Source organism: Camelus ferus, chromosome 27, assembly GCF_009834535.1.
Source record: "Camelus ferus isolate YT-003-E chromosome 27, BCGSAC_Cfer_1.0, whole genome shotgun sequence".
Lineage (NCBI taxonomy): Eukaryota > Metazoa > Chordata > Mammalia > Artiodactyla > Camelidae > Camelus > Camelus ferus.
Window position 1 is genome coordinate 22,286,574 of NC_045722.1, and position 12,540 is coordinate 22,299,113.

At 49.7% G+C, this 12,540-nt stretch overlaps 1 protein-coding gene across 1 annotated transcript in view; it reads right to left on the reverse strand.

Moving 5' to 3' along the window:
* PCSK6 (proprotein convertase subtilisin/kexin type 6) overlaps nt 1-12,540 on the reverse strand; it is a 167,716-nt gene that overhangs the window by 109,831 nt on the left and 45,345 nt on the right. The window contains 4 exon segments of the mRNA XM_032469194.1: nt 1,627-1,715; nt 4,560-4,636; nt 6,047-6,190; nt 6,689-6,799. Of these exon segments, the coding sequence (XP_032325085.1) occupies nt 1,627-1,715; nt 4,560-4,636; nt 6,047-6,190; nt 6,689-6,799 (421 nt within the window).

Consider the following 12,540-nt stretch of genomic DNA (forward strand, 5'->3'; position numbering starts at 1 on the left):
CTGCAGACTCAGCCCCGAGCCATTGCTTTCATACTTGGCATTGGACTTAATGTCAACAAATCTGAGGAGGCAGCTGCATTACTGCTGTTCTTCCCCGAAAGGTTTCAGAACCTAGGCACAGAGAGGCTATACTCATTGTCCAAGGGCACACAGCCAGTGGGTGGTGGGGATGGAATTGGTACCCAGGTCCTCTAGGGAGACTTCTCATGGGTTTTCATTCATCAAAAGCTCCAAGGAGAACTTACATAGCTCAACCTAAAAGAACCATCCACAGAGGAGTGAGGCCAAGTGACAGCCTCCTGACCTGTTCTGCAGGACACACCCTTGGTAGTTAATACTGTCACAGAATGACAAATCCCAGCCACTTCAAAGATTGCCAAGGAAAAGGGCAGGCAGAGAGTCCAATTAGGTAAAAGCTGGGGGTCCTGTTTGCAAAACTAAAGAAGCTTCTCAAGGGCTGGGTGATCCAGAGAACCTCTGACCCAACTTCGCCACCTAGATCCGCCCCCCGGGGAGCTGAGGAAGTCCAGCACCGCCTCAAAGGCAAAGCAGCAGAGAAGGTCATGCCCTGAGAAGGTGGCATCTCAGCCCGGCCACCAGAGAGAGTATGGCCACCTCCAAACAGAGAGCCAGGGCCCCGGGTGAGGACGGCAGTGCCCCAAAGCTATCTGGATGCTGAGGTCCATTCATGCCCATTCTCTGACTGTCTGCCAGTTTGAGTTGTCAATCTGCCAGGCCTAAGGGTTGGGGGTGGGGGATGGTGAGAAAGACACGTGACTCTTTGTTCTAAAACTCCACCCAACAAGGAAAGCTTGACTCCCAAATGGAGAAACCAAACAACGTCACCAGGGATACCCAGGGTCAGGCCGTGCTCCTTCTAGGGACCTGGAAGGCTGGCCTCCCAGGTGAACAAGACAGCGGGGTAAGGGGGAGTAGCTGGATTTGGGGAGTCCTCCTTGAAGCACAGCGGGCGTGAATGGCCATAAGTCAAGGGTGAACTGAGCTGAATAGAGAGGGGGAGGGGGAGGGGGAGGGAAATAGCTCAGTGGTAGAGTGCATGCTTAGCATGTACGAGGTTCTGGGTTCAATCCCCAGTACTTCCATTTAAAAAAAAGAATATTTTTTTAAGACAGGTGGGGAGAGGCATAAACACAGTCATAAATAGGAGAGACCAGGCATGTCTGGAGGACACAAGGACAAATGTCCTCTGGTTAAAAGCCGGAGGGCAGCGGCAGAAGTGGGCCTGCAGCTGGAGCCGAAGGAAAGGCCTCAATCCCAAGTAAGGATGCTAAACCCTGTGAGGAAAGTGACAGGGAGCCCACACAGGGTGGGCAGCAGAAGGGGACCCATGTGGTCCATGAGGAGGAGGGGTCTGCTTGTTGGTGTGAGTCTGGAGCCAGACTAGCAGGACCCACGAATTCTTTTCAGGCAAAGCAGTGAGTAATGCTTCTGCCCCTGAGGCCCCATCGCTGTGCTGGCTGCCGGGCCAGCATGAGGCTAGGCCCAGGGGGTCTGACTTGACCCCCAAGGCCAATGGAGGGGAAGCTGCTGAGACCTGCAGAGAAGGATGCTTCCGGCTCCCCCGCCCCAGCCCAAAGCTCCCAGCTGCATGCTCCTGGACCTTACCTCCGATTTTGGCATTGTACGCCACACCCACGATGCAGTAAGAGTTGTTGGCCGAGGCTGCGACCTCTCCTGCACATCGAGTACCATGTCTGAAGCAAAGGAGAAAACCAAGTCAGGACTCAGGACAGCGCCTCCTAGTGGATTCAGGGTACCGCCGAGTTCTTATGCAAGGAGAGTCCATTATCCCTGAGCCCTGTTCCTGCACCCTCTCTCATCACCACCCTTCCTCTGACCGCCCACTCCAGGGGGTAGGGGGGAGCATCAGGTTGGGCTTTGCACAGCCCTGGGCAGTCCTGCCGGCTCCCCTACACAGGGAGGTCTCTTGCCACACTCCCATGTTGGGAGGGGCTCCCACCCACCCTGCTTCCCTGTGATGACGACACCTTGCTTGGTATGTCCAGGTGCAGCATGGACACCCACCTGGGTGACAAGCCCGAAGGAAGAACAAATGATACTTTTCTTTCTCCTTCTGGAGATTTGCAAATGATAACCACTATATATAAAAATAGATTTTAAAAAACCAAATTTCTTCTATATGGCACAGGGAACTATATTCAGTATCTTTTTTCTTTTTGGGGGGTGGAGGGGAGGTAATTAGCTGTATTTATTTATTTATTTAGCAGAGGTACTGGGGAATGAACCCAGGACCTCGTGCATGGCAAGAACATGCTCTACCACTGAGCTACATCCTTCACTCCTATATTCAGTATCTTGTAATAACCTTTCATGAAAAAGAATATAATAAGGACTATATGTATGTATATGCATGACTGGGACATTGTGCTGTGCACCAGAAACTGACACATTGTAACTGACTATACTTCAATAAAATATATTTATATATAACATTATAATCACACCTAAAAAGTCAAGAACAGCACAGATGAGTGCTTCAGTCTGGTCCCCTGTGTACCTCCCACCTCGGGGCAGCCCTCTCACCCCTTCCATGGCCACATAAGCAGGAGCAGAGGAAGACTGCCCTCAATGGAACACTCACGGGCAGTGGAGGGACTGGGAAGAGACTTCCAGAAAAACAAACTGCTTAGCCTCAGTCATGACCCCATTTTTCAACGTGCTGCATTGGTTCAATACCTCCAGCAGAGGCCAAAACGTGGGCAGGTTTAAACAGCCCATGTCTGAGAGAGTCCCTGGGGGATTAGAAACATTGACTCAAAATAAAAATTGGGGGGAGGGAGGAGGTAATTAGGTTTATTATTTAACTATTTTACTTATTCATTTTTAATGGAGGTACTGGGGATTGAACCTAGGACCTCATGCATGCTAAGCATGCACTCTACCACTGAGCTATACCTTCCCCCTGATTCCAATTTAAAACCACCTTTAAAAATAGCCCTAGGTCTGTCTGGACCGCTTGCAGCCCCAGGGCAGGGGCTTTCACAAGCCCTGAGCCTAACGTCCCACTCGGATTCAATCCTGCCCTTTGTGGGTTGCTGCCAGCTGCTGTCTGCAGGATTCCTCCCTGCCCTGGACTCAGGGCTGAGGAAGGGGCGCCTGCACCCCAGGATGCTTGCTGCCGAACTAGGAGAGCAGCCCCAAGGCTGGGCCTCCGCAGGCGCCCAGCGGGCCCTGCTGTCTGTTGTGTGTGTGGACCACATGGCCGGCCGAGACCCATGCACCACACCCCGTGGGCACCAGTATTTGAGCCTCAGAATCAAATCAACCGAAAACTGAAATACTGTGGAGAGAGACACACCTTGGCAGGCATCATGTCAACAGTGAGGAAGAAAGAAAGGGCTTTTGTTCTTTTCCTGTAAACATTTTTGGAAGTGTGGGAGGAGCTGGGGGCCCGGGTGGACTGACAGAAAAAGGACCAGCAGGACACAGGGAACAAAGCCCCAGGACCAGGCTTGGGACATGGAGCTCCAAACCCAGAGCTGCAGTTTACAGCCTGCAAGTCACCAGATCTCTCCAGACTCCACTGCTTTCATCGGCAAAGAGATGATAAAAACCATCATTGACTGAACACCCACAGCGGGTGTCCATCACCTGTCATCTCACCTCTCCCATAGCATCAGGCCGCAGAAAGGTCTCTAAGACACAGAGACTCGACAAGGTCACCCCACATGCACAGAGCCAGCCGCGCAGCCAGGACCAGTAGAGCTGAGATTTGAGTCCAGGTTTAGCCAACATCACCCCCACCTCCCTCAGAAGGTCACACACAGAGTCACAAAGGCTCAGGCAGGTGACCGGTGTGCCCCAACAGACCAAAATGCTTCTTAACACAGCTGGCTGGCCATGGCGACCGCTAGAGTTAAGGGCTACTCTTTCTCTTTTCTTAACAACAAAACCTATTTATTGATGGTACCATGCTAAGCATGAGTGCAACATTTAATTTTTACTTTCCACAAAACCCATTGAGAGGAAAGTAATTATCCTGACTTGAGAAATTTAAAAAACTGAGTGTGAAAAAAGAAGTTACGTTCCTAGTCAAAGCTCACTGAAGCTCTAGCCAGGGGAGCGTGGATTCAAAGCCAAAGCCTCTAATTCCAAACCACAAACTTTAAAATTCCTACATTTTACAGCACTGCCTGCCTGCTGATAACCAATCAGAGGGGTGACTGAACACACACACACAGCTTGTCAGACTATTAGATCTAGCCTTTGTGTTTATGAGGGTTATTCTTTTAAAATATTCCGACAACGCGGCACAGAGGAACCATGCTGCTCACACATCCGTGGCTGGTGGACCCGCCTCGGTGACACCCCCAGGAGGAGGCCAAACCCACAGAGGCTGCCTTATGCCTGAAGGGCTGTGCAGGGCCGGGTCCCGGGTGAGCCCCCCACAGCCAGGCAGCCCCATCACTTTCCAGGGGCCCGACTGTGGGCCAGGTCAACAGCGACTCTGCAGGGGGAGGGGATGGGAGGCAGGAAGGAGCCAAGGGACAACGTGACAAGCTGTCAGAGCAACATACTTATTCTCATTGCTGGCATCATAGCGAGGAGACGGGTCGTAATCGTTTCCATTGACGTCATAGCTGGCGTAGGAATCCTAAGGAAAAAATCCTCGTGACCGAACGGAAACAGCACAGCTTATCATTATTTTTAAATACTGATAAATATTTATCAATATTATTATTTGCTGTTTTAAATTATTTTTACCCCTGCTTTAACTTATTTTTACGTTCTGATTAGAAACAAAAAAACACACATTAGGTACTCTCTTACCCTGATGATCATCTTATATATGTATTTTCTGTGATAATATACACATAAAATTTACCACCCTAAGCATTTTTAAGCACACAGTTCAATCGCTTTAGGGGCGTCCACACTGTTGTGCAGCCATCACCACCATCCATCCCCACAACCCTTTTTATCTTGCAAAACTGCCCCCATTCAGCACTCACTCCCCGTCCCTGCAGCCCAGCGCCTGGCAACCACTTTCTGTCTCGATGAATTCAACTGCTCTAGGGAACTCATAGAAATCAGAGTGTTTGTCCTTTTGTGACATTTTCTGTGTCTTTAAGGTTCATCCACGTGGTAGCCGGTGTCAGAATGTCCTTCATCTTCTAGTTTTAATATGTACGTTTTTGTTTACATGCTTATAATCATAGTATTCATAGAATTTCCTACCCTCCTTTTCAGACATGTTATATAAGCTCTCTAGATGGCTGATTTCAAAACTGTCACCTTTAAGGGCTGCATGATTGTCTGTCAAACAGACTAGAGATGATGGACTTCACCAAAGTTAGGCACCTAGGTTTCTCAGAATATTGAAAGCATTTATCATATTTACCAAGTGCCAGGCTCTCTTTTTTACATTTATGAAGCCATTTAATCCTCATAATAACCTTAGGAGATAGTAGTCATATTACTAACCCCATTTTACAGATGGTGACACTGAGGCACAGAGAAGTTAAGTCACTTGCCCAAGGTCTCAGAGTCGATAAGTCACAGAAACAGGATAGGAACCCAGTAGGAACCCAGGCACTTTGGGTCCAGAGTCCAAGTCTGAACTTGCCATTTTTTAAAAAACTTTGATTTGAGGGGGTAATTAGGTTTATTTGTTTATTTATTTACTGGAGGTACTGGGGATTGAACCCAGGACCTCATGCATGCTAAGCACATGCTCTACCACTGAGCTATACCCTCCCCACAAACCTGCCCATTTTCATGTTGCTAATGTTGACCTGATGAACTCCTCAAGCATGCATTTCTGAGTTTCTTAGGACCCATTCCCATTAGTATGTGTGAATCCTCTAACATGTGGGCAAATCCCTCTGTGAGACCCTTGGTGCCGGGACAGTGGGGGAGGCTGGTTTCAGAAGCCCCCGCAGTGCGGTTGTCTGTACTGTCCAATCTAACAGGGGACCAGGCACCTCACTGGTTTTTAAATCTGCCCTTGTTTACCGATCAGCATGGCTGTATCTCTGCCCATCAGTCCCGAGGCCAGACTTACATAATTGGGGGCCAGGTCGGGGTGATTCCTCTCTATACCATCATCCAGGATGGTGACCACCACGTTCTTCCCCGTGTAGCCCCGCTTCCACGCCGCCTGGACATTCATTTCCGACCGGCAGCGACTGTTCTTGTCGCCACAATGCTGCAGGCACAGGAGACATGAAGGCCCCAGCAGGGACACCCCTGACACAGACGGACAGACCTGTGAACCCAGCCAGGGCGCTCCCATGCTTGCAAGCGAACAGGAGACAGAGCAGGGCCCCCTCTCCACCACCCATTTCCAGGAGAGTCGATGTGGAGGGCTCCCACTTCTTCTGTCCCCCACGACCTGTCTGTCATCTTCCTCGGAGTCACCTCCCCCCAGGGGTCTTGGTCTGAGGACTCCTTGCACCGAATGGTTAGCACTACAGTGTGCATCCTCTGCTCCCCTACTCAGACAGCCCCTCCCCCAGGCTTTTCATATCATTTAAAAAAACTCACAAGAAACCTGGGACCGCACAGCAAGAAAGTGGGGGTTTTATACTCAAATGAAGTGTCTGTTCAGAGCTGTCGTGAGAATTCAGCTTGGTACAGGAGATTAACCCGTCTTAGGACCCCAGCACTGAGAATGCTTAGGGACAGAGGCTCATGCCCTACTCACCATGTACCACATGTTGGACCAAATAGGGTCGTTGAAATAAAGGGCTTGGGGATCACTTCGCACCTGTCTCTTCACCCTGCGTTTAACTTCCTGCTGTTGGAGCCATTTCACCTGCCAGGGGAGAAAGGCGGTTACTCTGTGTTTTAACAACGATCGCCTGATTTCACGTGGCCTCTTCGTAGGGGCCACACGTGTCCTTCTCCATGAATACCTGTGTCGCCTTAGATGTCTTGGATGGTAAGTTCCAAGGAACCGTTTTCACTTCCAAGTGACCGTATTTGAAAGGTGAGAAGCAGTCTGTGTCTGTAGGGGAGGAATGAGTACCACCCTCAGAGATTCTGAAATCATTCTACTAAAAAAAAAATCTTGTGAAGCTGCCAATAAACTCTCTGGTGACCCTTGACTCTAATTAAAAGGAAACCCATGCGAGGGACAAATACAAGTGAAGAGAGGAGAGAAATTGGTCAAACGGTTATTGGAAGGCTGAGATGAAATATTTTATGGTGAGGATATGACTACGTAAAGTATGAAAATCCATATACTGGAATTTTTAGCAGCTACTGGAAACGTGGTACCAGAACGTGTCCAGAGAAAAACTAGAAAGGAATACAGCAAACGGCTAACAGCAGCAGCTCCTTGACAGTAACATTACTGTTCATTTAAAATTTCTAAATTATTTTCAAGGTTTTATAAATTTCTTTCAATCCATATGACCTGCCTTCACAACAAAGGGGGAAAGTTTGAGAGGTAGAACAAACATTATTTAAGAGCAGGAATCCAGGAGCCTGGCTGCCTGGATTCAAAACCTAGCTGCACACTCACCAGAGTGTGACTTAGAGCCGTCAGTCAGCCTCCCTGGCCTGTCTGCCCATCTGTATAGCAGGCATCATCATGGCTTGCTGTCAGGGCACACTAGCAAATGAACTTGGTATATATAAGGCGCATGTCAGTGCCTGGCACACGGCTGTATTATCACGGTGTGCATGTGTGTCTGTGTGGCTGTGGGTGTGTAAGCATTTTTCAAAGTGGAAGAGTTTTTTTCACTTTTTAAAGGTCATGGGGGAGTATGAGATTTGCAAATGTTAACTACTATATATAAAAATAGATTAAAAAAGCAAATTTCTTCTGTATAGCACAGGGAACGATACTCAATATCTTATAATTACCTTTAATGAAAAAGAATATGAAAACGAATATGTGTGTACATATGCATGACCGGGACATTATGCTATACACCAGAAATTGACACATTGTAACTGACTATACTTCAGTTTTTAAAAAAAAGATTTAAAAAAGGTCATGAGGTTGGGAAGAGGGAATAGCTCAGTGGCAAAGTGCATGCTTAGCATCCACGAGGTCCTAGGTTCAATTCCCCAGCACCTACTTCTATTAAAATAAATAAGTAAATAAATAAACCTAATTATCTACCCCCAAAACAAAAACAAAACGAAAAATTAATAAAATAAATATTTTATAAAAGGTCATGGGGAAGACAAGTCCCATACCCTGAACAGAAACATTTTCTTGGTCCTGCTGTTACGGTCACCCCGACTCAGTACCACTCCCACTGAGGCACAGCTCTGCACTGGGGCTGAGACAGGCAGGAGGAGGGTGCCCAGGCCCTGCTCACAGAAGTGTGTGCTCTAGTCAGGGGCTCCCACCAGGCAACCCAGAGTATGAGGCAGGCTCTGAGGAGGCAGACAGGAGGCAAAGGGCAGGGAAGGGGGATGCGGAGGGGGGATGGGACCCTCCAGGGTGGGGGCAGTGGAGGTGACCCCAGAGAACTGATAACAGCCACTGATGGATATTTTCATGCAAAATCAAACTATCCAAGGCAGGAGGGCATAGCTCAGTGGTAGAGTGTGTGCTTAGCATGCCCGAGGTCTTAGGTTCAATCCCCAGTACCTCCATTAGGAAAATGAACAAATAAATGAGAAAGAAAATTGCTATATGATATCGTTCATATGTGGAATCTAAAAAAAAAGGACACAAATGAACTACTCATTATTTATAACTTAGGTGACTGATTTCTTGAACATGTGTAAGCACATCTGACCATCCTTTATGATTGGATTACTGCGTTCTGGTGATTCTTATTTTGTGGTTGGCTTTATTCCTTTGATACTATGTAAGTTTATAAAGCTAAAGCTCTAAACTGTTCTTAGAAACAATGAACAGTATATATATGTAAGTTTTTTTAAGTAAAATAAAAAAAAGTTTAATTAAAAAATAAATAAAATTACTCCCCCCAAAAAGTAGACATATAAAAAATTTTTTAAATAAATAAACCTAATTACTTCCCCTCCAAAAAAGTAGAAATTTAAAAAAATTTATCAAAGGATCCAGTGAGACATTCTGCTAAAACACCTTCTAATGGCATTTTCCATATATTACTGCTGAACCAGGAAGCTTTCGCTTGGTGTGCAATAGCTAAGACCACCTTCCCTAATCCACTAAGCACCCTGTTATAAAACACAGTGGTGCACGTACCACTGACAGTTCGGAGCCCCCAGGATGCTCCCGCCACCCGGCCTGGCTGCCTCCCAGCCCATCCACCCACATCCAGCGCCTTCCGACTGCTGTGCTCACCAGGCTGACCTCCCATCACAGACGAGGTGAACGCTCGTCTTCCAAGCCCGAGTGGGGACCCCCCCCAAATCAGGCAGGTGACAGAAAGCACGCTGCCAGGAGTCACAGCCCAAACCCCCACTGGGATGAAAGTGAAGGCATCCTGGCCTCCAGCTGTTGCTGGGCTCCAGGTAAGAACCCAGCGTTAACTCACAGTTCTGGGGTGGGCTGTGCTGGGATGGGGTCTGTGACACAGTTGGGGGCCCTCCCTCTCTCATGGTCTCATAGGTGGCCCTCCCCCTGGGCCAGGTCACTGTAAGGCTGTGACAGCCACCCAGGTACCATCAGGCTAATGGAACTGAATATAATGAATCATTCGCCCAGCCTAGGGTCTTCCAGGCCCCCAACCCTCTGGAGATGGAATCACGGGTGACATCACAGCCAGGGGCTGCCTCAACTGATGGTCATGTGCTCAGGGCCTGCTTCCCACTTCTTTCTCCGGGGTCCAGTCCCTGCCCTGCTCCTCACCCAACTCCAGGAAAGTACGGGGGGCCTGGATTCCATCCTCCTGCCATGTTCCAGATTTTCCCTGATTCCCCTGGATAGTTGGGCCCCTGTGGTCCCGTATCCAGCTGCTCGTTCAACAAAGCTGCCTGGGGTCTTAGGGTGTGTCCGGCACCAGGCTCTGGGAATGGAAGCATGAACACCTCCAGTTCCCATCCAGGTCTGAGGTGCCCTCTCTTGCACCTCCAGCCTAGACACAGAGCTCAGCTCCAGACACCCCTCAGGTGGGAACCAGAGCCTCTCCAGGAAGGTCAGAGGGGCCACTGACCCAAAGCTGAGTGCCTGAAACTTTAGCTCCCCCATCAAATAGCAGGTGCACCTGTCCTGGTGAGGGGTACCTCACTTGTCAACAGTGATGCCATTTTTTTTAGATTTATTTACTAATTTGCTTTTAATGGAGGTATTGGGGATTGAACCCAGGACTTCATGCACGCTAGTCATGTGCTCTACCACTGAGCTATACCCTCCCCCCAGTGATGCCACAGGAACACACAGTCTCGGGTCCCCATGGACATGTCATGCACAGAGCGAATGCTTCCGCCAAGCAGAGCAAATGGTGAGCTGGTTTTTATGCTGAGAGTCCAGGCTGGGAGGGGGGCCTGCCTGCGATACTCTCCCTGCGGTTACCTTCATGAGGAAAAGCAAGTTATGATCTTTTGTGGGATTAGAAGCATTCCTCCTCTCCCAAGGGGGCTGGTACCCAAGAGAAATCAGAGTATTTTGCTGGCAGTTTACCTGCCACTTTACATGAAGTTTGACTCACGATCTACTCCCCAGACCCCTCAGAACGTCCATGGGAGATGCTCAGACTCTCTCCTGTAGAAAAAGGCAGGGAACAGATGGCAGGACACACTGCCCACCTTTCAAGGCCATGACTGCACACCCGGGAGGTAAGTCCTACACCCAAGCAAGCCTGCAAATGAGTGGGCCTGGGGCGAATTAAAATACATTTTGTGGCTCAGGGTGCATGGTAAGAGCCAGACCGTCACGGAGTGTCCCCTGCCTTCTCATGAAGAGAACCCACTGGTCCTCACAGCCCTCAGATCACTGGATCAAAGGAAGGGGAAGCCTCGCCCACAAGAAAGTCCCTGCCCATTCTACGGCACGCTGCTTTGGTTTTGACTGGGGGCCTCTCCAAAAGTATGTTCACCCGGCACCGGTGAGTGTGGAAACAGGGTCTTTGCCGGTGTAATTAAATTTAGGACCTCGAGATGAGGTCACCCCAGATCACTTGGGTGCGTCCCAAATCCCATGAGAAGTGTCCTCACTAAAAGACAGGCAGCGGGAAGCTGGAGACACAGCAGGAGGAGGAGGAGACCTTGTGAAGGAAGAGATTCCAGAAGCCCAGGACACCTGGGACCACCGGACACCGGCAGAGGAGAGGAAGGATGCTCCCCCAGGAACTTCAGAGGGACCCGGGCCCAGCCGGCACTTGGGTTCAGACTCCTGGACTCCTGGACTCCAGGACTGTGAGACAGTAAATTCCCGTTGTTTTAAGTCCCCCTAGTTTGCTGTCATTTTTCAGGACAAGCCCTAGGAGACTAACCCACAGGTTTCAATCATGGGCTAGATCAGAGCTGTATTTTTTTTTTTTTTTTTTGTGGAGGAAGGGGGGAATTAGATTTGTTTGTTTGTTTATTTATGTTAATGGAGGTACTGGGGGCTGAACCCAGGATGATTTTAAATATTTGAGGCTCCATGAGGCTGTCCTCCTAAAGGAGGACCTGAAGTCACCCGCCTCGGCAGGTTTCCCACTGTCGCCGGTGACTGGAGCGGACAGGACCCACGAGGAGGGGCCCCGTTGGCGGAGGCTGCAGGGAGGTGCACCAGGCAGGGAGGGGTCTCAAGGCAGCAGCTCTTTACTGATGTTTTAAAAATCAGGGGGAGGGTTTAGCTCAGTGATAGAGCACATGCTTAGCATGCATGCGATCCTGGGTTCAATCCCCAGTACCTCCATTAAAATAAATAAATAAACCTAACTACCTCCCCCAAAATAATAAATAAATAAATAGAATTAAAAAAAAAACAAAAGGAACAGTCATCCTGGTGTGCCCTCTGGTGCCAGCCCCAGCTCAAAGCCCCACCCATACAGGCCCATCACTCACCCTGACCACGTGCCCTGCACGTCACTGGGCCCTGGACTCCCCTCCTCGTGGTCCCCTCAAATTAAAGCTGCCCCCCACCCAGGTCCTTCTCATCCTCCTGATTCTCCTCCCAACTCAGCGGCCCTAAAACCCATCCGTCCCTGCAGGTCTGAGCTCTCAGGGTACCCACGGGCCTGGGACGCCTGTTCCCCTGCTCACCAGGCCAGCTTACTGGTGCTGCCCTGTCACCCACCCCGGTCTGGAACCTTCTCCGACCTCCAGGCTGCAGACACCTGCACAGTGACACTGCCTTCACCCCAGGACATGGATGGTATCCATTCAGAAGCTCACCTTCCGCACAGAGAGAGGGCTGCATCTCAGTCACCCTGGTCTCTCCAGCTCTCACCCAACACCTGCCCTGTGACAGGGACTTGCTCGACTAAGATTTGCTGGACTCAAGTATTATCCTCTCTCTTCATGAAAAGGCAAATTGAGAATGGATCCTGGACAAACACAAAGTTAGGTGTGTCTCTGCTGGGGGCTGGGGGCCGGGAGCCGGGGGCTTGCCCTGACCTGGTTGGTCCAGCACCGGCCGCAGCTGTGCCTGGGTGTGTCCGTGTTGGTCTGATGACCCTC